Source organism: Opisthocomus hoazin, chromosome 5 (assembly GCF_030867145.1).
Source record: "Opisthocomus hoazin isolate bOpiHoa1 chromosome 5, bOpiHoa1.hap1, whole genome shotgun sequence".
NCBI lineage: Eukaryota > Metazoa > Chordata > Aves > Opisthocomiformes > Opisthocomidae > Opisthocomus > Opisthocomus hoazin.
Window position 1 is genome coordinate 70,868,344 of NC_134418.1, and position 21,704 is coordinate 70,890,047.

The 21,704-nt window shown below is 39.1% G+C and overlaps 1 protein-coding gene across 1 annotated transcript in view; it reads left to right on the forward strand.

Moving 5' to 3' along the window:
* TLL1 (tolloid like 1) overlaps positions 1-21,704 on the forward strand; it is a 141,807-nt gene that overhangs the window by 42,105 nt on the left and 77,998 nt on the right. Inside the window, exon 3 of the mRNA XM_075421672.1 lies at positions 21,233-21,343. Coding sequence (XP_075277787.1) covers positions 21,233-21,343 — 111 coding nt within the window. The remainder of the gene's footprint in view (positions 1-21,232; positions 21,344-21,704) is intronic.

Consider the following 21,704-nt stretch of genomic DNA (forward strand, 5'->3'; position numbering starts at 1 on the left):
AGTTTCTGGTAAGGGTGTTCTTTTTCTGTTCCTTTTCTTCTCCCAAACCCAAGCTACCTTGTCTTCCAAACACATCATACAGAAGACCCAGTCATGCTTTCTCTTTTTCCTGCTGAGTGCTGACATGGGATTTTTGCTTTGTTGTAGTATTTCTCTGCTGAAGATGAGGGTGCTTCTGGGGGCTGCATTTTCAGTAGATATCTGCTTCAGTGGTGCGTTATTAATACCATTTGTATAGTGCTCCATGTTAAATTTCACCTCATTGATTATAATAATACAGAATTACTTCAGAAATTTAGTTCTGCCCCAGTGGAAAATACCAAAGATGCCATTCCTGAAAGCTGCTTTTGCTTCACTGACAGATGACTTCGCCAGATCAAATAGGTTGACAGGAAAAACACAAGTGAGCAGATCAAAACTGTTCATTTATCTGTCCATCATGTATATTCAAGAGATTTTTCTTTTCAGATAACTTTACCACAAGTCAAATCTGGTTATGTGTGTCTTTTTTGTGACTACCCAAAACTCAAGGATCATGAGATTACTGTGAATTTTTGCTGTCATTTCCTGTACCATTCCAAAAAATAATGCATATTTCATTCAAGGTATCTGAACCAACTGAAACCAGGTGCAAAGAATTTGCCCTGTCTTTTCAATTCAGGATTTTTACAGGTTTTTTGGGGTCCAAAGTAGAAAGTGGTGGAAGGTATGTTGATCTTAACATGCAGAAGTCATTCCTGCTGGTACCAAACCTGGGCGGAAGTGGAATGGCCACATCTTGTGATGACAGGTTTTGTTGTCAGCTGCAGCATGCTCGCTGACTTGCTGATTGCCACTAACACCTTCACAAGTTTTTGGGTGAAGCTAAGTTCTTCTGCAAAATGTCAGGCATCAAGGACAGCCAACAGAAGCCAGGTCCGTGAAACGTAGGCTGTCTCCTTGATGTGTTTATCTTGACCTCTCACTAAGCAGTGAGAAGGAAAATGTTCTGTCAGTTTGTGCGTGCCGATTAAATCATCCTAGGAAACTGTCTTGTGTGACTGCTGGGATTTATTTGCTACATTTGTTAAACATCGTAGGATGTTTATAACAAGAGTTTTGCTTAAGTGCTGTCTATGGACAGTAAAGAGCAGATTTTCTGAAAGCACTGGAAGGTGTATATAAAAAAAAGTCTCTTGATGTGGTGAAATTTATGCTCTGAAAGAGATGAGAGAGGTTCCACATTGTCTTCACAGATGAAGATGATTAGACCGGTCTGTTATTCCAATTGCCCGTGCTAGGTACGTGTTTTATCTCCAGCTTTCTTGAAGTTGAGATGATTTGCTCCTCCAGAACATGATAATGTTACTATTTGCTTTGGTCAAGAAACTAACTACCTTTTACTGGCTGCTACTTCTGATAAACTCTATGTAAGAATCATTTTCTTTCTCATGATCTCTTTTCCAGATACTTGCCCCTTTGTACTGCCTCCAAGGAGAGGCTTTGCTCTTCTGTGTGTTCTGTAGATCAATAAGGGTTGTTTCTCTTCCCTTATATCTAGGGACTGAGCTCGTTTCAAATGCAGTGTTTTGGACTGGAGTTAACTAGGCTGTAAAGGGAGTATTTTCAGTTGGCAATTCCCTTTTGTGATTATCACATCAAGCACTTCTTTTTAACTGCCTGCTTCTGTCCACTTCCTTGCTTTCTGTTGTCTCAGGATGACACAGGGTCTACTTGCAACTCTTTACTAGAGTGCAGAGTACAGTCTCATTCTTGGTGAACTTTAGGAATCATATAGTTAGTATGTAAATTAATAAACCCAGTAATAATTCAGGATAGCTGTACCTTTTTTTTCTGACTGAAAATAAATAGTGACTTGGCAGAGTGCTTCCTTTCAAAAAAGCTTTTAAAGACAAAACATAACAAGAAGTATTTAACTTATGATCAATGGTGTTTTATCAACGCCTTCCTAGTGCCATTAGGCATTATTCCATAATGGTGCATCATGTCCAGTTTGAATTTTCTTGTTATCGGTTTCTCTGCTTTGTCTTTTGTCACTTGGACTAAGGAACGTCACACAGTGAATAAACTTTTTCTTGTGACAATATTTTATTGATAATCAAATCATTTAACATTGTTTCTGTTAGGTTATATATACTGAATTCCTCAGGTCTCTTGTCGTACTCATGAAAAATCATTTGCATAAATCCTTTCTGAACCTGTTCCAGTCTGTCAGCACTCTGTTAGAGAGGGCGTTATCTCAAAGCTGAACTAACTGTTCTGCCAGTGGCCTCTTAAATTTGTTTAGCAGGTAAAGTAATTACTGCAATTATACACCACCCCTCCGTTAAAACAGCTTACACGTTCTGGGCCACAATATTGCACTGAAATTCGTGTTTTCTTGGCTGTTCACCACCCTGCTAATTCCAACTCTGGTCAGTAAGTGGGTCGTTAGCAGTTTCTGTTATTTCTATCCAGCCGCATCCCCAGTGTACCCTGGGCTTTCCCCCATCTCCCTCCCACATTGTCCGCCATGGCTTGCCAGCTCGGTAAGAAAGCAGAGGTGTGTGCAGTCTGGCAAGGTGGCCAAGAACTGCCTCTCAGGTGCCAGTCAAGTCAAAGGTTGTGCACTGCTGCTTGGCTGCTGTCAGACCGAACCACTGGGATTGAGCTGCACATCACGCAGGCCCGAAGGCCATTTGGGGAGTTTGTTTTTTAGTATACTGTCTAGCTCCCTGTAATGTGACCTGTGTTCTCTTAGATGTGTGCAGCTGCGCACACACGTATTCTGAACTTTTGAGCTTGTTAGCATCCACCTGAGGTAACTGTTTTGGACTGTTGTGGGTTCAGTTTAGCGAGAAGTCTAGTTACTCTGGATTTATGACCTGTCTTTCTCGTTGCATATATTTACAATAGCCCCGTGCCATTTGCTGATTTTTCAGAAACATTCTATATATTCTTCTTGTTGAAAAATAGTTGTATAGCTTTAAGCTAAGACGTAATTCTTGCAAGAAAAGAGATGCAGCTGAACGATTATTCGTTGTACTTAATTATGCCTTTTTTTGACAAAAAGTCATTTAAATCCATTTAATGTCACTGATTTTGTCTAGTGCTAGTAGTATGGAGATAATTGCTTCAATTTGGTATGGAAGAAACATTTAGTCTCTGACATGAAAGTGTGACATAGCTACCAAATTAAAGACAAAGTCAGTTTATCAATCTTATATTAGCCTAGAGATTTAAAAGTCTTAAAGTAATTGTTTTTATCTCTGAGTGTAAAGTTTGTCTGATAAGTTAACTCCTGCTGTCATTATGCCTTTCTTTAAGAATCCACTTATCTTCATTACTTTGCTAGTAATTTTAAGCTATAGCTATCTGTATCTTGCTGTGTAGCAGGACTTCAATCATTTTGATTTAACATTATTATTGTTTGGTAACATGAAGTATGTTATCAGTTAAACACTCTCACAGAATTTTATTGCATGGGAGGAATTCCAGTGATACTGTCAGAAAATTCTACTCTCTGACTTGATATATTTTAAACTCATATAGAAGGAATGGCCTCTACATTTCCATTTGTGGTATTGGTTTATGAAAATTGAGTGGTAGTGTTAATAGGTTTTTACAAAAACAGAAGTCTAAAGCCAAGTAAGCAAGGCCAGCTTCAAATTGGAAGTATCACGGAAAAAGTTTTAAGTATGAATAGTGAACACAATGTTTTTAAAATGGTTCTCGATAAATTACGGCGAGTTGCATATGATAAAGTTGATGGTGCCAGCAGGGTTCCGAATTCAGCAACTTGCCCAGTTATGTATTTCTTTGTTAACGAAACTACAAAGCAAAATCTTTTTATTATGTTACTAAGTGCTGTGTTGTTAAAACAATGAACTTCTGGGTATTGCTTAAAAGTATTGATTAGATATATGATTGGATTTCTAATTCAGATACTGTTGGACAGAAAAACTCAAAACTAGCATGGAAAAAAATCACAGGTATATTAGTTCATCAGTTGTGTTATCATGGTTTGTAATTTCTGCTTTCGTCCACTATTTATGTTTTGGGAGTTAAAGAAAAGGAAAACCCAGTTAACCAAAACCAGTGACTTTAAATTTAGTTCTAATTTTGAGACATGGAGAGCAGGAAAAATCCATTTACCAAATGGAAAACCAAACATAATCATTAGGAAGAAAGGTTATTTTCATACTCCCATGCTGGAACTAATAATATTCGATTCCACACTTGAAGAAAACATATTTGCGGACAGTAGACCAGCATGTTAGTGTTTTCATGCTTGCACATGAGGCTGTGCTGAAGCTAGGGATGCTCTCCATAGGGCCAGGCTGCCTGAGGAATGCCCTGGGGCGGCTCTCTGGCAGGCAGCGTGTGAGACGCTGACTGATAACGGCATAGCTCAGTCCGGGGTCCTGGGAGACAGAGTATGGGCTGGTTATCACCATTAGTTAATCAGTAGTTAACACTACTCTTTGTGAAGTACAGCCTGTGGAATGAGAGCAACGGCAGCTGCGTTTTGCTTTTCAGGATTTTCATTAGTACAGAAAGCATCCCTGCGGAGTTAGCAGAGTATGTTATTTCCTCGAGAAGTTTGTCTCATTTTATCAAAATAATTTGCTTCAGTGCAAATCCAATAAATAACCTTTGAGGCATCACAAATTGCCACAGATTGGATCAGTCCAGTCACTCAGGCGTAGGACTGGGAATAGAAGTATGGGTTTGGATGACTCGGAAGCTTTTTGGTGTTTTCTTCCAAATGGATGGAGTTGTTGCGGGTAGTATAATACCGATGCTTGTTTTGCACGTTTTAGTTTTACTCTCTTAAAATTCACACTCTACAGATCTTTCATCCATTATTCTTTCTCAAGATTTGTAGGAACTTTGCAATCCTTTCCATCCAGTTTTGGACCCTAAGGTTCTACCTCACTTTCTCTAAGTCCCAGAAATATTTTGTACCCCTTTGCCAAAGCCAAACAAGCAAGCAGAAAAAAATCCAACCTACATATGCCTCCTGCTAATTTCAGCTCTAATGCCTTAAAAGCTCCAGAATCCTTTCCTGTCCTGCCAGATGTTCCTCCCATGTTTTCTGAAAACAAATGAAGTCATTTTAGCACATGAAGATGTCTTCTGTTCTCAAACTTTGGGTTAGGTCATTTAGTGCTCTCTGAAGTGTCCCTTGTGCATTCATGAATTTCTAAGACATTCATCAAAATTAAAGGAGTTTTTAGGATGCCACAAAGACAGTTTTCTGGTATATTCACAATCTAGAGCTAGGTTTCTTCCTTTTGTCTGCCATGAAAATCAAATAAAAATCTGAAGTCCTGTAGTACAGGATTTTCTTTTTGTTTTTCTTTCACATTGTGTCTTGTAGATTACAGGACAGTTTTCTGTCTCTCTGTTCTGCCTTCTACCTTTTCAGATATTTGTTAGTTCTAAGATTAGTATGTCAGTTCTGCAGCTGAAAATGAGTATGAAATATCTATAAGATTCTGATGATTAATTTCTACTGACTGTATTAAAAAGCTGAATAACTTTAAAATAGTTGGCTTATTTCCTTTTCAGGGATAGAAAGAAATGTACTTTCAGAACTAGACCAAGTGCGAGATTAATTTATAAACCACAAATGTCAGTGATTTTCACATCCATAAAGGTGCTTCTAATTCACACTTTTACAGATTAATTTTGTCCTGCATTTGAATGAATTCTCCACTTAGATGTATTTATATGAGTAATAGCAATGTTATGATAAAATTACTTTCTGTTTTAGGAGTCATGTTCTTGTGGAAGAACTCATAACTGAAGGACACTGACTTTCACAGTAGGAGTGTAATATTACAGCTTTCTAATACCTGAAGCAGTATTCATGCTACCAATCCACAATCTGAAATACTGTGTTATAATCCTTCCTAGCAGAGCTTCAAGCAGATAATTATCTATAAAATGACTATAGATATTTTAGTTGTGAACAGAAAGTTTATAGTTTGGCATTCATTTCCAAACCTTGGGAGTGGCGCAGGGTCATTCACTTGAAAGCTTATCTGTCCCAGAATATGCTGTATTAATTGAGCACTGTCATATCCAAAGACTAATGGGTTGGCTAGCTTAAACAACACTGCTGCAGAGCACTGGGCAGGTGAATCCTTCCATTTTGTCCTTTACTAGGATTTCTATTTTCAGGTACTTTTGTGTTAACTCAGTGAAACACTTTAAACAAGTGTGTGTACTGCCACAATTTTTGTGTGAGGAACGTGGACGTTTAGGATTATGATTTACAGACTAGGATTCATATGACAAGTGATAGTGGGCAGAAGAAAGTGTATGTTTTGTATATCTGGGGTTTTTTTTCCCTCCAACATGTAAAGCAGAAGTCTCTCAAATATTTACAAGAGTATGCCTTTTGATAATATAGGATTTTTAATTTAATTTTGGGCATCATACTGGAGACAATGTTTTATAAACACAGTAATAATACATACGATTTACTCAAGCAGTAAATAAGAGAGCAACCTGTTTCCCGAGTACTGAAGTTTTACTACGTCAAGTGCTTTTCCTGTGTCTTTTTACTTGTTGATGTCATTTATTAATATTTTACTTTGAAAGCATAAAAGAATAAATAAAGAATAAAGATTATCTAGGAGTTAAAGAGCCTATTAAAATTTTGTGTTTCCTAAAATCTTAATAGTCAAGGAATTTTGAAATGTTAGACCCTAAATGCTAAATAGCAGTCCTCTGAAAAGGGTAATATTTAATTTGGCATATTTGTTCTGAATGTTAGCTATATTAAATATTTGTATTTTTTCTGAGCTTGAAGGAAGCTTAGTATTTGCAATATCTCGTGTAACTCCTATTTCCAGAGAGATATTAAGAGGTTGTTTGAGGCCACCACTCTGTTGCTGTCAAGACACACCCCTCGTAGCCAGCAGACCATGCTAGCCCAGGGTGAGCTGGCTAGAAGCATCACGTTTGGCTCGTGTCCTTTGTTCCAGCTGCTGAATTGTGTTAAAAGACATCTAAAAATACTCTGAGACTAATTTAGGCAGTCGTGTCTTTATTAATTAAAAAGCAAAGATATTAAAAACCATTAAATACTTAGTATCTATCTTCTCTGTATTCATGCAAACAGCAGCTGTAATTAAGACTGTTGCAGTTGCAGTGGGAGAAGTGATGTCTGTGAGTGGGATGGCAAATGGACGGTGGTAGGTTGTTCCTGCTAACATATGGGCCTCTATTACAAAGCAGTTCAGGAAATCTGATAGTAAGCAGTACATAAGGAGCTGCAGTGGCTAATGAAGGCAAGAAAAGAAGAATAATAGATGTGGAGAGAAAGTCAAGATCTGTTGTTTGAATTGGCCCTGTAGTGTTTCTGTTTGACACACAAACTAAAATGCCTTATAAAATGAGGATCAGCATGAGACTGACTTTCTGGAAATGGGAAGCTTAACTAAGGTGAAATTATTTGCTTTCTTTTGAGATTTGTGAAATTCTTGAACTTTTGTGTGGCTACCTTTTACACCACAAGATTGTCTGTAATAAAATCCGTGGGACCCGGGTGCCTTTTGTTACTGGATTGCTTTTTTCTTAATTTGCTTTTGATACGTTAGTCTGATAATCATTTGCAAACAAGTAGCAAACTCTTAAGTCCTTCTGTGAAATACCACTGCAAATACACACAATTTAACCTAATCAATTTTGTGGCACCTCGCGGGTGGCAGTAGTGGTTGCAGCTTCACAGGTTTGGAGGTGAAGGCAGTCTTGCAAAAACACTGTAGCGATAGGAGAAAGTTGAAGCCCTGTATTTTGTTTATCACCCTCTTCCCTACCTCCCCCACTTCAGTTCTGTTGATGATACTTGAATTACCAACAGTGCCAAAACCTAGGAAATGAGTAAGTTTGGACTGCATGCAACATGTATAATTCTCTTCAGAACAGGGCGGAGATTCTACTGGCTTGGAGCAGGATACTCACAAAAGACTAATACTCTTTACTGTTTAAAAACAGGGATTTAAAAAAAACTTTCAGCAGCTGCGCAGCACTGGTTTTCTTTAGCATAGTGTTTTTTCAAAAGGGAAGGAATGCAAAACTGAGATGAGGTGTCATTGTATTAAGAGGTAAAATATTAGAAGGGTTGCATAAATTCTACATCAAGTACTGTCATGGTTAAAATTGCTCAGAATATTAAGCTGCATAAGATTCAGATGTATGGAGTGTTAAACTCTTAACTAATAATTTGGTATTAGGCATTAGGAAACATCAGCGATTTTCCACCATACTTTTACTGTCGCCTTGCTCACTCCGAGGATATTTTTTCAGTTTCTGTTTTACTTGCTGTGTCCAAAAAATAATCAGCAGCTGTGCAGAGTCTCCATGGGAAAAAAACCCAACCCCTTAAATTACAAATGCTTGGGGGAAAAAAAAATATCAGTATTCAGTAACAAGCAAGCAAAATAGTTGTGACGAGTGGGACTCATCATTTCTATTTTAAACCATGACGTGAATTGGATGATACAGAATAAACCAATCGTGCTCTAACTTTTAGCTGTATTGACTAGAATTTGTACTCTGGTAACAAAAAAATGTGGTAGAAGACATCTGCTGAATATGTGGACAGGAGCATAGAATTGCGTTGGTCCAGTACCAAGAACTTGCTGTATTAAGCACAGGAGCCAAAAAAAGCAGCATTAAGAGCTGTTTAGTCCCTTTCCTTGTCTCTTCCACAGAGCCAGGTCGCAAAATGATGTGCTAAAAACTGAGATGGAGTGACTTGAGTGGGGTTCATGACAAAAACGACTGAAACAGGAAGCTGCAGCTGATAATGGAAATCACTTCTGAAGCGTAAATAAGGGTTTATTTATATACAGTTTAATAGTCCTCCATGTTTAAATTTAAGACTGCAAAAGGAGCAACGCTTATTTCATATGGCATGAGGAGAACCTTGATCTCGAATGCCAGATAATCCTCAGATTTGCACTTTCCTTTCTGTGCCATTTGGCTTGCTGTATAAATCTTTGGTTGCATTTAATTATTATTCAGGTATTTTCTGTTTTAGAGGTACTGCTTTAGCCTACTTGGGATTTTGTGTCTGTGAGAAAATGAAATACACTTTTTTCATTTCCCAAAGATGTGGAAAAGGTACAGGAGAGGATTTCCAGGTAGAGCAGTGTTGCTACGCTGTAACGTCAGTGCAGTGTGTTGATTATATTCTAAAGCCAAGTTGTAAAGAAAGCATTACTGTATAAATATGTGGCCTCTTAGTGTCACAGCACAACAAAATTACTGAGGGAGTTGCCTCATTTATTAATGAGTTCCTTACCCACTTCTACTCCATAGTAACAACCCGTAGCACTAGAGGAAAGACATTACGGTTGTGAAATTTCTTGAAGGGTGGTATTTACAAAGGGAGATACCTTAGCTGAACAGTAATTCCCAATCTTCTTTTCTGAATTAGCTGCCTGCTGGGTTGCCCTCCAAACCCGTAGACAGCTGCTGCTGCTTCCCGCTCCAGGCTGCTGTGCAGTGCCAGTGCTCTGCTGCTCCGGCCATCCTCGTGATGAGCTCGGGCTCTCCACTTCTCACATCAGGACTCTTTCAGGAGCACCATTCATATCTGGTTTGCCAGAACATATTTGGAAGCAGCAACCCCCCAGGAAAACATGCTTGCAAAGGCTCAAGATCTGGGAACCACTCATCTAAAATACGCCTTCTCCTGTAATGTACAAATCTATTCCTTCAGCTTATCAGGAACAATATTTTTTGACCCTGTAACTTACTTTTTCACTGAAAGATTAGAATGTTAAATTGAAGTTCTGACCAAAACTGGTTTGCCCCACACACTCAGTAGTCTGTTTAGGAGAATTTTGAGTGTTTTATTATTTTTGTTCTTCATCCTTGAAAAGGAATTTATTCTCTGAAATCCTTACTATTCAACTTATTCAATAATTTTTCCATTCCACTGGATGAGTTGGAACTCTTTTTTTTTTTTTTCCCCTTTTGCTCCTTCAAGATCTGGAAAGTAGAAAACCATATAAAGGATTTTACCTCTATCCTCTGAAATACAAACATTTAGGCAAAGTCTGAAATTATTTTAGTCTTTCCAGCTCTTCTCTCTCACTAAAAATTGGCTCTCAAAAAAATAATTGTAGATGGCTAAAATTAAATACTCTGTAGCTCTTTGCCTTCTGCATGATTGTGATCTTCCTAGTAGCCATGTTCTTTCACCTCCTTTTCTCCACTTTGTAGCTCTTTTCCATTGTGCTTCTTGAACCTATGTGCCTTTTCTTAACGATGGGAGAGGAAGCATAGACTGTTTTTGTAGTCCTGATGGTCTTTGCTCAAAATGTGTATCTCACAACTTCCGCTTGTTGGTGGTTTGTTCCCCTGGTGCCCTTTCTGTATGACAGTCCTGTGGGGAAAGTTTCCATGCTTGTTGACTGGTCAGGGTGAAGATGCCCAAATCCAAACTCCTTCAACGTTTTTAATTTGCAGTTACCTAGCCTGTAAAGTGCTTCTGTCTTCACTGGGCTGTATGATTTTTTGCTTAAGAGAGCTTTAGCAGTAACATTGAAATCCCACTTGCTCTTCCTGAGTCACACTAATATGCGTTGGACTGAAGACCAGAAGAGCTGCGAAACTCTAGGAAGCAAAATGAACTTTAGTTCTGGTGTCTGAAGGTTTGTTTGATGACTATGCTGCCGTCTCCCATCTTCAGACAGTGCTGTTACCTTCCTCCTCTTCTGAGGCTTCAAGGTCGAAACGTCAAAGTCATCGAACTAGAAACTGATTTGTGTTTTGAACAGAGTGCTACACAATAACACTTCACCTGTCTTCAGATGCATTAATGTGGGTGAATATATACATGTAAGCTTCTACCTTTCTTTTTACCTTCTGCTTAGAAGGAAAATAACATTTCAAAACCACCAATTAAAACAAGAAAATTATTTGTCCTTTAATAACTTTCCTGAACTGATTTATTTCAATTTCTGAGACAAAGAAACTGGTACTGTGCTCCAGTGATGCACAGTTGTTTCATGATGATGAGAGTATATTATTTTAGTTTAAAAATACCTGAATGTGAGCAGAAAAATGTTGCTAATCATGTGGGAAAAGATATGAATGCTAGGATACTTCACTTACAAGATGTAATTTATTTTGTGAACCTAAAGAAGCCTAAAATTTAGACAGTATGAGGAAAACAAAAAGCTGTAAAACATCAGCTGTGTTATAAAAAATTCTGTACAAATTAGATACAGTTGATTCATATGGGTGTAAAGGCAAATAAAATAGTTTGTTTAATCCCTTGGCTTGTTCCATGCATTATCAGTTAGCTTGGTAATTCACTTTATTTGTTGGTGCTATTCTGTTTTCTTCCTGTTCAAATGAAAGTGTCTAAGGCTTGCATCTTTTGGGAGGCCTTGTAGCAGCTGCTGTGTCTGCCTCAGCCCCAACAGCTGTTTCATGTTGGTGGCATGCTCAGACTGACAACTTTTTATCAAACAAGAGTCTTTCTCCATTCGTCTGTAGGCAGCTTATTTTTAGTTATCCATTTTGTCATTCTATAAGAAATAGTAGTATTTCAATTGTGTTCTTAATTCATATTCTTAATTTTAAAACAAAGAGCTTTGTTCTTTCTAGTTTTATACGTTTATGTATTTTCTATATTTTTAAAAAGATTTCACTTTAAGAGTGATAATTTTGCCTCATGGAGCCTGTTGTTTCTACTGTAAGGAAGCTTACTTTGTAGATTTTGACCCTAGGGCTCTTCAGAGGAGAATGGAGTTTCACAGTAAAATAGAGATGAATATTGTAACATTGTAGTGGTCATATAGGGCTAATTGGGGTAGTTATGACTGTTATAGACCTGAATTTCCCCCACGGTGGTTTTTTTCTAGCCTCCTTAATAAAGCAGGCTGTAGCAGAAGAGGTCAGCATTTGCAGTTGACCAGGGACAGCAAAAAACCCCCATGACCCATCAACCCTCTTTTCCTGTGCCAGAAAGGACAGTCTGTTGTCACTAAAGGAAAGGTCAGCAGATTCCTGGGCACCGCCTTCTGCCAGGGGTGACCTGCACCCTTCACAGGAAGAGAGGGGGATACTTTCCTCGCTGCCTCTGTTAGCCCAGTGGCAGAAGGAGTGACAGACCCAGGAATCACAGAATCACAGAATATTTGGGGTTGGAAGGGACCTCTGTGGGTCACCTAGTCCAACACCCCTGCCGAAGCAGGGTCACTTACAGCAGGCTGCACAGGACCTTGTCCAGGCAGGTCTTGAAGATCTCCAGAGAAGAAGACTCCACAACCTCCCTGGGCAGCCTGTTCCAGGGCTCCATCACCCTCAGAAGGAAGAAGTTCTTCCTCAAAAGAACGATGGTACTCTTGTGTGTGGTTTCATATAAAGCAGGTCAGAATTTGTCGTGGTGCGAAAAATAAACTGTGATTGCCCTACATGTTTAGCAATCATTGATCTTTCTGAGAGCCGCTGGTTTCTTGGTGTGGCTTTCCTTTTGAAGTGGTTGATAACTGCTCTTAAGAAAGGCTCGTGTTTCAATTTTTTTTTTTCTTTTGACTCTTTCTGCAGTTTGAAAACTAGATATATTAGAAAATAATAATAAAGTTAGTAGCAGGATGGGTAAATGGATCTCCTTCAGAGTATTTGTAGGTTTGTTTTGCCAATACCTGGCCTGAGGCAGTGGCCAGTGATGAAGAAAGTTCTTAGTAGCTGCTTGCTTTGCAGCACAGTGTGCAGACACCTTTACTGTTTGCTCAGCAGTGTCCTCTGCATTCAGTTCAGCGGTTAACCCATTAGATGAGGAACAGATTTTTACCAGTTACAAAGTGTGTGTGGTGGTGATGATGATCTTGCGTAAAAAAATCAAATAGTTGCTGAAAGTCAGGCAGCCAGTTCAACCAAGAACCAAACCTTTCACAGAGGAGCTGTTGCACTGTTAAAAAGCCTATGCTCAAAATACTGTTCAATAAGTTTAGGATTGAAGCTTGTCCTTTTGCCTAAGATTGCAACTTCTGTCAAAGTAGTCTTTGCTTTCTTGAAGATTTTTCTGTTTTGTTTTGTACTAATTTTAAAGGAATATGAAAACTGTCCCTCAAGAGAGGAAACAGAAAAAAAAATGGAATTGAAAAAGTCGCTACTTTCGAATTATGAACACAATAAACGCTGTAGTTAGCTCAGAGACAATGGACATCCGTAAATCAAGATTTATGCTGTGTCATGGAGAAACATCTCTAGCAAAGTGGTATCCACTTTCATAAAGATCAGTCTCTACAAATGCCTCTTATGGTAAGTGAAGATTTTATCCTGATAAAGGGTGTCACAAATACTCCATTTCCCTTGAGAGCATTGCTTTGTATGGAGATGTGTTCTGCTTTGACAAACTTGGAACATGCCCCAGTGCTGCACACCACTTAACCCATAGCCCATCTGTGCTATGATCTGATTGCTGTGTGCCTGGAAGAGATGTCTGGAACCAGCTGGCTCCGTAGGATGGGGGGTGCCTCTCCAGCAGTTCTTTCTGTTCACCCGCCTTTGGCTCTACATCTGTCTTTGTGTCCACAGTCAGGTCATACCTGGTTGTTTTTGTGTCCTAGTTGAGTCAGTTTGGTAAGAACTTGTGCAGAGTTTGGAGAACAGTGTGAAGGAGCTGCAGCGAAATGCTACGTACCACGGATGGGGCTCCACGAGTATTATTTGGCCCAGCAGGGATGTTGCCTTGCCAGCACCCTACCCATAAATGCGAACACGTGGTGAAAGGAAGGAAGGAAGCTAAAAGCATTGTACGTGGGGAAGATAGGGGAAGTTTCTAAGAGTGGGAGACACGAAACAGTGGTGAGTTGCAGGTAATGATGTCAACAGGGAAACTGTGTCATTGAAGATTTGAGTAAATTGCACTAAAATTTGTGCTTCTAAGGCTACATTGCTGCCATACACAAGCTAGCTGATTGCGTGGTAATGTATGCCTATGCGAGCTATTGTCAGGAGAACGGAGGAATGTCTTTCTACCTGCTATACAGTCTGGAGATGTTTACAGTATTCTGACATCTTTATTTTCTTTTCTGATAGAGTGGAAATGATACATTCGTTAGGGAAAATGGTGGCTTTCTTGTTAGGAGTATGGAGCAGGAGTCCTGAAGAATTGTTATGAGTGATGATGAGGTTGCTATTTTACATATTTTACAATGAGTAGGAACATGGAAGAAGCCAGTCAGAGGTGTTATATACCTTTTCAGGTGTGTCTATGTGAGCTTTTTTCAAGTAAATCAGGAGGTTTCACTAATACTTGCTCAGAGTCATGCGCAGGTTTAAAAATGCTGCATGGTGAAATTAATGAAGTGGCTGCTTTCTTGTGTGTCTGTGAAAACAGGCTGCCTTCATATTCTATTTAATGTTGTTAAAGTTTTATTTCACTTTTTACTGTCATATTTTTGTTCAATAAAAAGTCAAACTGATTTGGATAATCACCAAACACTTGATTATATTAACTTCAATTTAAATTCATAAATTTCTTTTGAAAGTTCTGTAAGCTCTGTATGGTAACGTGGAAATTTATTAGATGGTTATGGTTGAAGGTAGCACTCATGATGAAGAATGACAGAAAGGGCTCAGGGTATGGCATGCAGTCTTATGCTTGTGGTTGCACGTAAGATCTTTTACCGTTTATTTGCCCTGTCTTGTTCTCATTTTAACAATTTCCAAGAAAAGTGTATTGCACCTGAAAATCTTGGAAAGACTGAACTGGTTTGAAGACAGTGGGAATACAAAACCAGGTTAATTATAGTAACATGTGTTGTCTTCCTTGTAATGGGATGAAATTGTTTTTGCTTATTTAGCTCTCCATTTTCCTTTTTCTGTGCAGTCAGAGGCAGTTATGTAAGCTGTGAATGGATTGTGTGGAGCGAAATGACTCACCGAGATAGGCTGTAATGCACATGGCTGTGTTGTTACAGGGAAGTACTCAATGACTCAGCTGTAGAAGCAGCTGCTAATTGGGACCGCTGCACACGTGGGTTTAGATGAATATCTACCTTGAACCTAGGCCAACGCGCTTTTTGGCACTTCTTGCTGCAGGAATTAGTGGTCAGACTTTGAAAAGTGCTGGGTGTCCCATCTTGCATCGAAGGACGTTTCAATTTTGCCTTGCAGTTAAGGCTCGTGTTTTTGTTGTCCATTCTTGGCAGCTTCTATGAAGGGGGTGAAGTGTGAATGTCCTGTGCTTTCCGCTCCCAGTAGCATACCAAAATCTGAGGCTTTTCTGGTGAAATGTCTGCTAGCATTGCCTCAGGCCTGTCGTTGGTGTCTCCTCGGGACAGCAGTAATCTCCCCGTCACAACTCTCTGTCTGCTCACAGAAGGGGGGAATACCCCCGTGGCTGATCACAGTCTACGGCTCGGTTTGAGAAAGTCCGGGAAAGAATTTCACCGATCTTATTTTCACGGGCTTTCCAAATGTGGGGGAGTTGTACCCGGGACGAACATCCTTCTGGCCTGCGCGGCCCTCGGAACGGACCGCGTTGTGCAGGCGGCTGCCGGGCCGCCGTGGGCCGCCCCATCTCCCCCCGGCCGGGGCCGGTCCCCCCTCTCCATGTCCCTTTCCCTCCCCGCCGGGGCCGGTCCCCCCTCTCCATGTCCCTTTCCCTCCCCGCCGGGGCCGGTCCCCCCTCTCCATGTCCCTTTCCCTCCCCGCCGGGGCCGGTCCCCCCTCTCCATGTCCCTTTCTCTCCCCACCGGGGCCGGTCCCTCCTCTCCATGTCCCTTTCCCTCCCCACTGGGGCCGGCCCCCCTCTCCATGTCGCTCTCCCCCCTCGCCGGGGCCGGTGCCCCCGCTCCCCCCCGCCGGGGCCGGTCCCCGCTCTGCCCCCCGCCCCGCCGTGCCGGTGCCGGCCCCCAGCGCTGTCCGTGGTAGCCGGTGGCGCGAGGCCGGTCCCGCCGTGCCGCTGCGCTGCCGGGGCCACCGCTGGCGAGCTCCGCTTGGCTGCGTTCCGCCTTGTCTGACTGGTACGAGTGCTATCAGGAACGCATTTTATTTAAAAACGGCAGTCTGTGATTTGAGCTTTAAACACTGATAGCTGTAGGACAAACTCCGAAGGAAGCTGGGCGTAGATGTGTCGTTATTGCAGCTCTAAGGAATGTGCTCCTGGATATGTTCTGCAGACTGACATGCCCACTGGTGTTTCAAATCCCAGTGAGCCATCCTACCGCATGTGGCAGCCCCGTGGATTTAACCACATGATTTCTTTCCTCTGCTATGGACTTCCAACCACCTTCCAGAAAGTCATGAAAGCCTTTTTTGTCCTAACGGTGTATGCTGATTGGTTCACACTGTGTGCGTACACCCATATACTTAAAATAGTTCTAATCTCTTTTTTAAAAAATATTTATTTATTTATATTTATTTCCTATCCTGAGTAGTATGTTTGATGCCTTTAGAATACTGGATATTTGATGCGGTGATGGTCTTGCTGAAAGAGAGTAGATTAGCAAAGAGAGCTTTGCAGATGAACCTTAATTATTTATGACAAAATAATAGTTCCTGTTAGAACTAGTAGAATGTAGCTGTAGTTCCTGTGCTTGATCTGTATTTTATAGATCATCTTATTTCTCCTTTGCAACCACATTTCTTGTGTGGTAATATTAAGGTGTGTTTCTCTGGATAGCAGATATCTTTTACAGCCTTAGCAGGCATGGTGGTGTTGGGTTGACGGTTGGACCTGACAATCTTAGAGGTCTTTTCCAACCTTAATGATGCTATGATTCTATGAACCTACTTATTTTTCTGTTCATTTTCATGCTTGTGAGCTGATTATTTACATGTAGCAAACTTAGCTACTTTACATGGCAGTGTTTTGTCTTTTCATAAAATAATACCTTTCTGAAGGTGATGTTCAGCTGAGGGCTTTGAACTGTGTGAAAGCAGAACTGCATCTGTGGGTGAAGAGTATTTTCTGTTTTAACAGCTCCGCATTAATCCTCCTCCACTTTTACAGACAAACACGCTTTTACTGCATATTCAGTTTGTGTACACCTTTCTGAAATTGATGCATGTGTTGTCTCTTAATTTGTGTAAATACATAAACTAGTGGCCGTATAAAACATAAAATCCCCCACAATAAAAAAAAGTTGCATGAAATTTGGTATAACAGGGTATATATCTCTTTATCAAGTATTGGACAAAAAGATAAATTTTCTTTTTTGTTAAGAATCTCTATGTAATAAAAGATACTTGAAATACTTTCCCCTGTAATTAATGCTGCCTCGCATTTTCAACAGATTTTTCTTAAGTTTATGATCAATGTTGCATTTTCAAATCAAGTGAAAAAGCTGCCTGTAAACACCAAATTTTCCTGATCACTGAGTAGATAGAGATGATAAGAGATAATATGAAGCAACCTGGAATAAGTATAGGTACCTTAAAGTTCTGTTTGGATCATTTCGAAAATTCTTCCACACTTTTTTCTTTTTTTTTTTTTTTTTCTTGGTAAATGAATTGATTATAAGATTCTTGTTAATTTTTGGGATGAAACTTATGAATTGAATATCTGTGAAAAACGAGGGAGGTGCAGAGCTGAACAGGTTGGTGCTGTCAGAAGTTCCTTAGAGGGAGCAAAGAAAGCTCTTAATCCTAACATGCCCTTAGCAAAGTCTTAAACACGATGTCTTGCATACCCAAACAATCCTTTGCTTGCTTTCTGTAAGGTTAAGATTGCTGTGTGACATGATGAGGTATACAGAGTGACTTCTTCAGATAGTTTCAGGCCATAAAAATTTTATGGCAGGAGATAAAAATACGGTCTTCTCTGGTTACAAAGTAGTTTGACACTTACACAGGCATTCCAAAAAATTACTTTTAATAGTTGTGGGAGATACCCACTGTGGTTTTATTATTTTGGATAATGCGAGTGGGGTTGTGCTTCAGGCTTTGAAGGGCAGAATTTGTATTCAATGCAGACCTTCCACTGAAAAAAAAAAAAGTGTATTTTTAAAAAAAACAGTTATCAGGTCCCTTTTTGTCTCAGTTGCTGATTGTTTGGACTATATTGAAATTTGATAGCATCTACTTAACTGTTGTTTCTTTGCTAGGTATATATCTTCTCAGCTGCACTGAAATTAATTCATAAAATCACAGGTTTATTTCAGTAAAAGTAAAGTGGAAATTATTAAATTGTTGCTAAAGACAAATGAGTTAATTCTGTCCAGGTTTCTGCCTTTCATCATGTTTGTCTTTATCTGTTTGTCTGTTTCTACAAAACAGAATTGCCTTTTGTCAGAAACACAGCTGCCTGAAAAAAGCTCCAAACTTTCCATTATACTTTTAAATAAAGAATCATATATATTTCTTTCTTCAGTGTTAACTCATATTTAATTAATCTGTTAGAGAGCCTAGCTCCTCTCTGTTGCACAGATTACTTGTTTACAATTACGTCAAACTTGCCTCAGCACTTATGGTTATATTACCATGGTTATATCATTGTTAAACTTAACCTTGTGCTGGGTTACTAATCAAAAACTAGCTAGCAGTCCAGATGCTTAATAAAAATAACATAGCTTTGTTTTCCTTTCTAGCCCAACAGACAAAGTTACTATACCTTGTCTGAACACTGAGGTATATTTTATAAATGTGCATGTCAATTCAATGCATTTATGTCAGGCACTCACGGGGTTTAGTCTTTGCTGTTTGTATTTTCATGGCAAAGTGAATGTTACCACACTGAAGTGATAAAGATGCAGCATCAAGACTAGGCAGGATATTTTCCACCATTTTTTTTTCTACTTTTTCTGCTTCTACTTTCCACCATTTTCTGAAGTTCAGCTTGCCTTGGGTTTTCATATTTGTACATCAGTATTACACACTGAAACCAAAATGATTTCTGCTAATGCATTTCTGTCAGTGAGTTATGTTTTGCATCATCTATTGCTAATTCAGAACCTTCCTTTTAAGCCTCAGTATTAAGAGGAAAGAAAAATGGGGTTGCTGTTAAGATTTAGCTCTTCCTTGAGTCTGGTGTAGACAACTTGTGTGACCTCTGCTGGGGCACATCCTTTCTTTGTAGACCGAAATGTTAGCAGTTTCTTCCTCTTATCATTTTCTGTTACGTTTATTAAAGTTTGCAGTCTTTCATAGTGCTTATACAATGGCCCCTGTTGTGAATGGCATCCAAGAGAAATCTCTGGAGGTCTCTATAATAGCAGTAATAAATAATATCTAACTTGAGTCAGATGGAGACTACTGACTTGTCCCCTCACTGTTCAAAACCCTGACAATTGGAGATCTTTTTCCTACAAGCTTAGGGGAAAAAACCACCTAGAGCTGCCGGTAGCTCTGTCTTCTGACCCAGTGGTAAAAAAACATTGCTGGTGAGAGCAGGCTAGCCAGAGGAAAGATGTCCCCAATGTGTTCAATGGGAACATAAGGAGATAGCGACCCTTGGAAGGAGACAGTTAAGAAACTTGTTAGAAGTGACTGAACAGTTTCGGAAATGGTCTCACATACTTGTGGTTTCTAAGAAACGTTATCTTTTTGTGTAAAAATTATGTGCGTGGAAGTATCCATATTTAGGCAAGACATGAGATGTTGGTTGTGATTTTAATTAAAAAGTTTCAGTTTCATTTTGGAGCTCTGCATGGGTGATCTATTTTTTTTTTTAAGGTATTTTACAAGGCAGACCAAAGACATTTTCAATGTGATTTCTCCTAGTTGCCTTGTGTTCAAGAAAAATGATGGAGATAGGAGGAAGTAATGTTATATTTGGGAGTTCTTCAGCAATACATATCTTTTTGCTTAAGTAACGACTATTTTTGGTATAGATGTGATTAAATACTAATGAATGTGAGAATCAATAAATAAGAAAAAATTTGCAGCAACATGAAACTACTGAGGATATTATCTGATGAATGGTTTCTACAACATGATATAAAGAACAGAGAGAAAAAGAGCACTAGTTAACAATAATGTTTAGCATCAGTCTGAATGGAAGTAGACCAGAGAGAATGATTTTGTACCAGCTGGACTTTGGATGAAGTTTTAGTTGTATAGAAACAAAGAAAGCAATTTGCTGTGGAACTGTATAACGAGCAACCAAGCAGAGTTAATGATGTCTTCTTGGATGGGGCAAAGAGGAGAAAGAGTTGAAGATGACACCAAGATTGAACCCAGGGGTTTTGTGACTTTGAGGGGACAAATACTAGAGCTATTGACAGAGGCAGTGAAGAGAGGGAAAATGAAAAATTTGGAAAAAGATAATAAACAACCACTTCAGCTCATGTTAATTGGTATATGCTCTGTTGACTTCACTCACAGCAGTTGAGGATATGGCCTGTTGAGTTCAGTGTTAATCATAAGTTTGAGTTGGCAGGGAGATCTCAGGATTCAATCTCAGCAAAAACAGGCAGAGATGAAAGACTGAGGTTAAAGATCCCGAATTCTTGCAAGTTGCCCTATATCTTGGTTCATTGAGTTGTGATGGCAGCTTAGGGAAGATGAGTTAGCTATACAAAAGTCAAATAGAAAAAACCTGGGAGAGCTGGAAAGAGAACAGGAAAAGAAAGAAGAAGAAATGCACCAAAAAGGCCAAAGAAAGGTTAAAAAGAAGAAAAAGCAACTGGAGCTTTGAAAAGCAAGGTATCTGAAAGAATTGTAATAGTGAGGTTAGTTGTAAAAGGAAAGCATACGAATAAACCAAGAGGAAAATGAAAAATAAAGGGTTTTTTTCACTCAGTTTAATGGAAAGCAGATAAACATATTACTTCTGAGGCAAATATAATGTATTATAGAAAGCAATTGGAATATAATAAAAATTACTTCAAATAATTCTCATTTTCAGGGAGATGTTAGGATATATAAAGGTTGTATTTTCTCAGTAATGTATGTTTTTGACTTCAGAGTTCAGAGGTTAACATGTTTCAGTGTCTTTTGTCCTTTGTTGTATTTACCTACAGAAAACACCACATATGCTGAAAATTTGTTAATAGATTGACTTTACATTTAAATGATTGCATTTAGGCAATGTGTAAAGAAATCAAAAAGGTTGCAAGAGTTTAGGAGAATATTGATTCAAATTATTTGCCTTTTGCTAGGTAGTTTTCTTTCTTTGTATGAAAATATAGATCAGTAAGCAAATATATGTGATATATATGTTTGTCATATATTTTCCCAAGGGTTGTAACATGGCATTATAGTCTTCAGATTGGTTTTAATGTCTAAATAAATTCTTTAATTAAATGGAGCTCTTTTTTATTTAAAGCTGTCTTTTGGGGAGATATTGCCTTAGATGATGAAGACTTAAAAATCTTTCAAATTGACAGGACGATTGACCTTACGCAGCACTCCAACGAAAGACTTGGCCATAACACAGGTATGGTATTTCAACCTTGTTTTAACTTATTTTTCGTGTTATATACTTCTGCATAGAAGGCAATCTCTGTTTTAGATGTAGAAAGTGAGTATAATGTTTTGGGTAATATTAGTTTACAGTTTAAAATGTTATTAAGCAGTGAGTATAAATTTGTTTTAGGGAAAGAAAGAGAAAACCCAAAATTTTTATTTTATTCTGGCATTTGTGATTAAAAATATCTTGTTGAACTGAAGAGCAGAAGCAAGTAGGAACCGTAAGTCCACTCTGCAGGTGGTTGTGTCGGAAACGAAATTGTACAAAGCTTTGATTTTGCCACTAAAAGTTCCAAATAGCAGAGCCCAAATGCCCTGTGGAGAACATA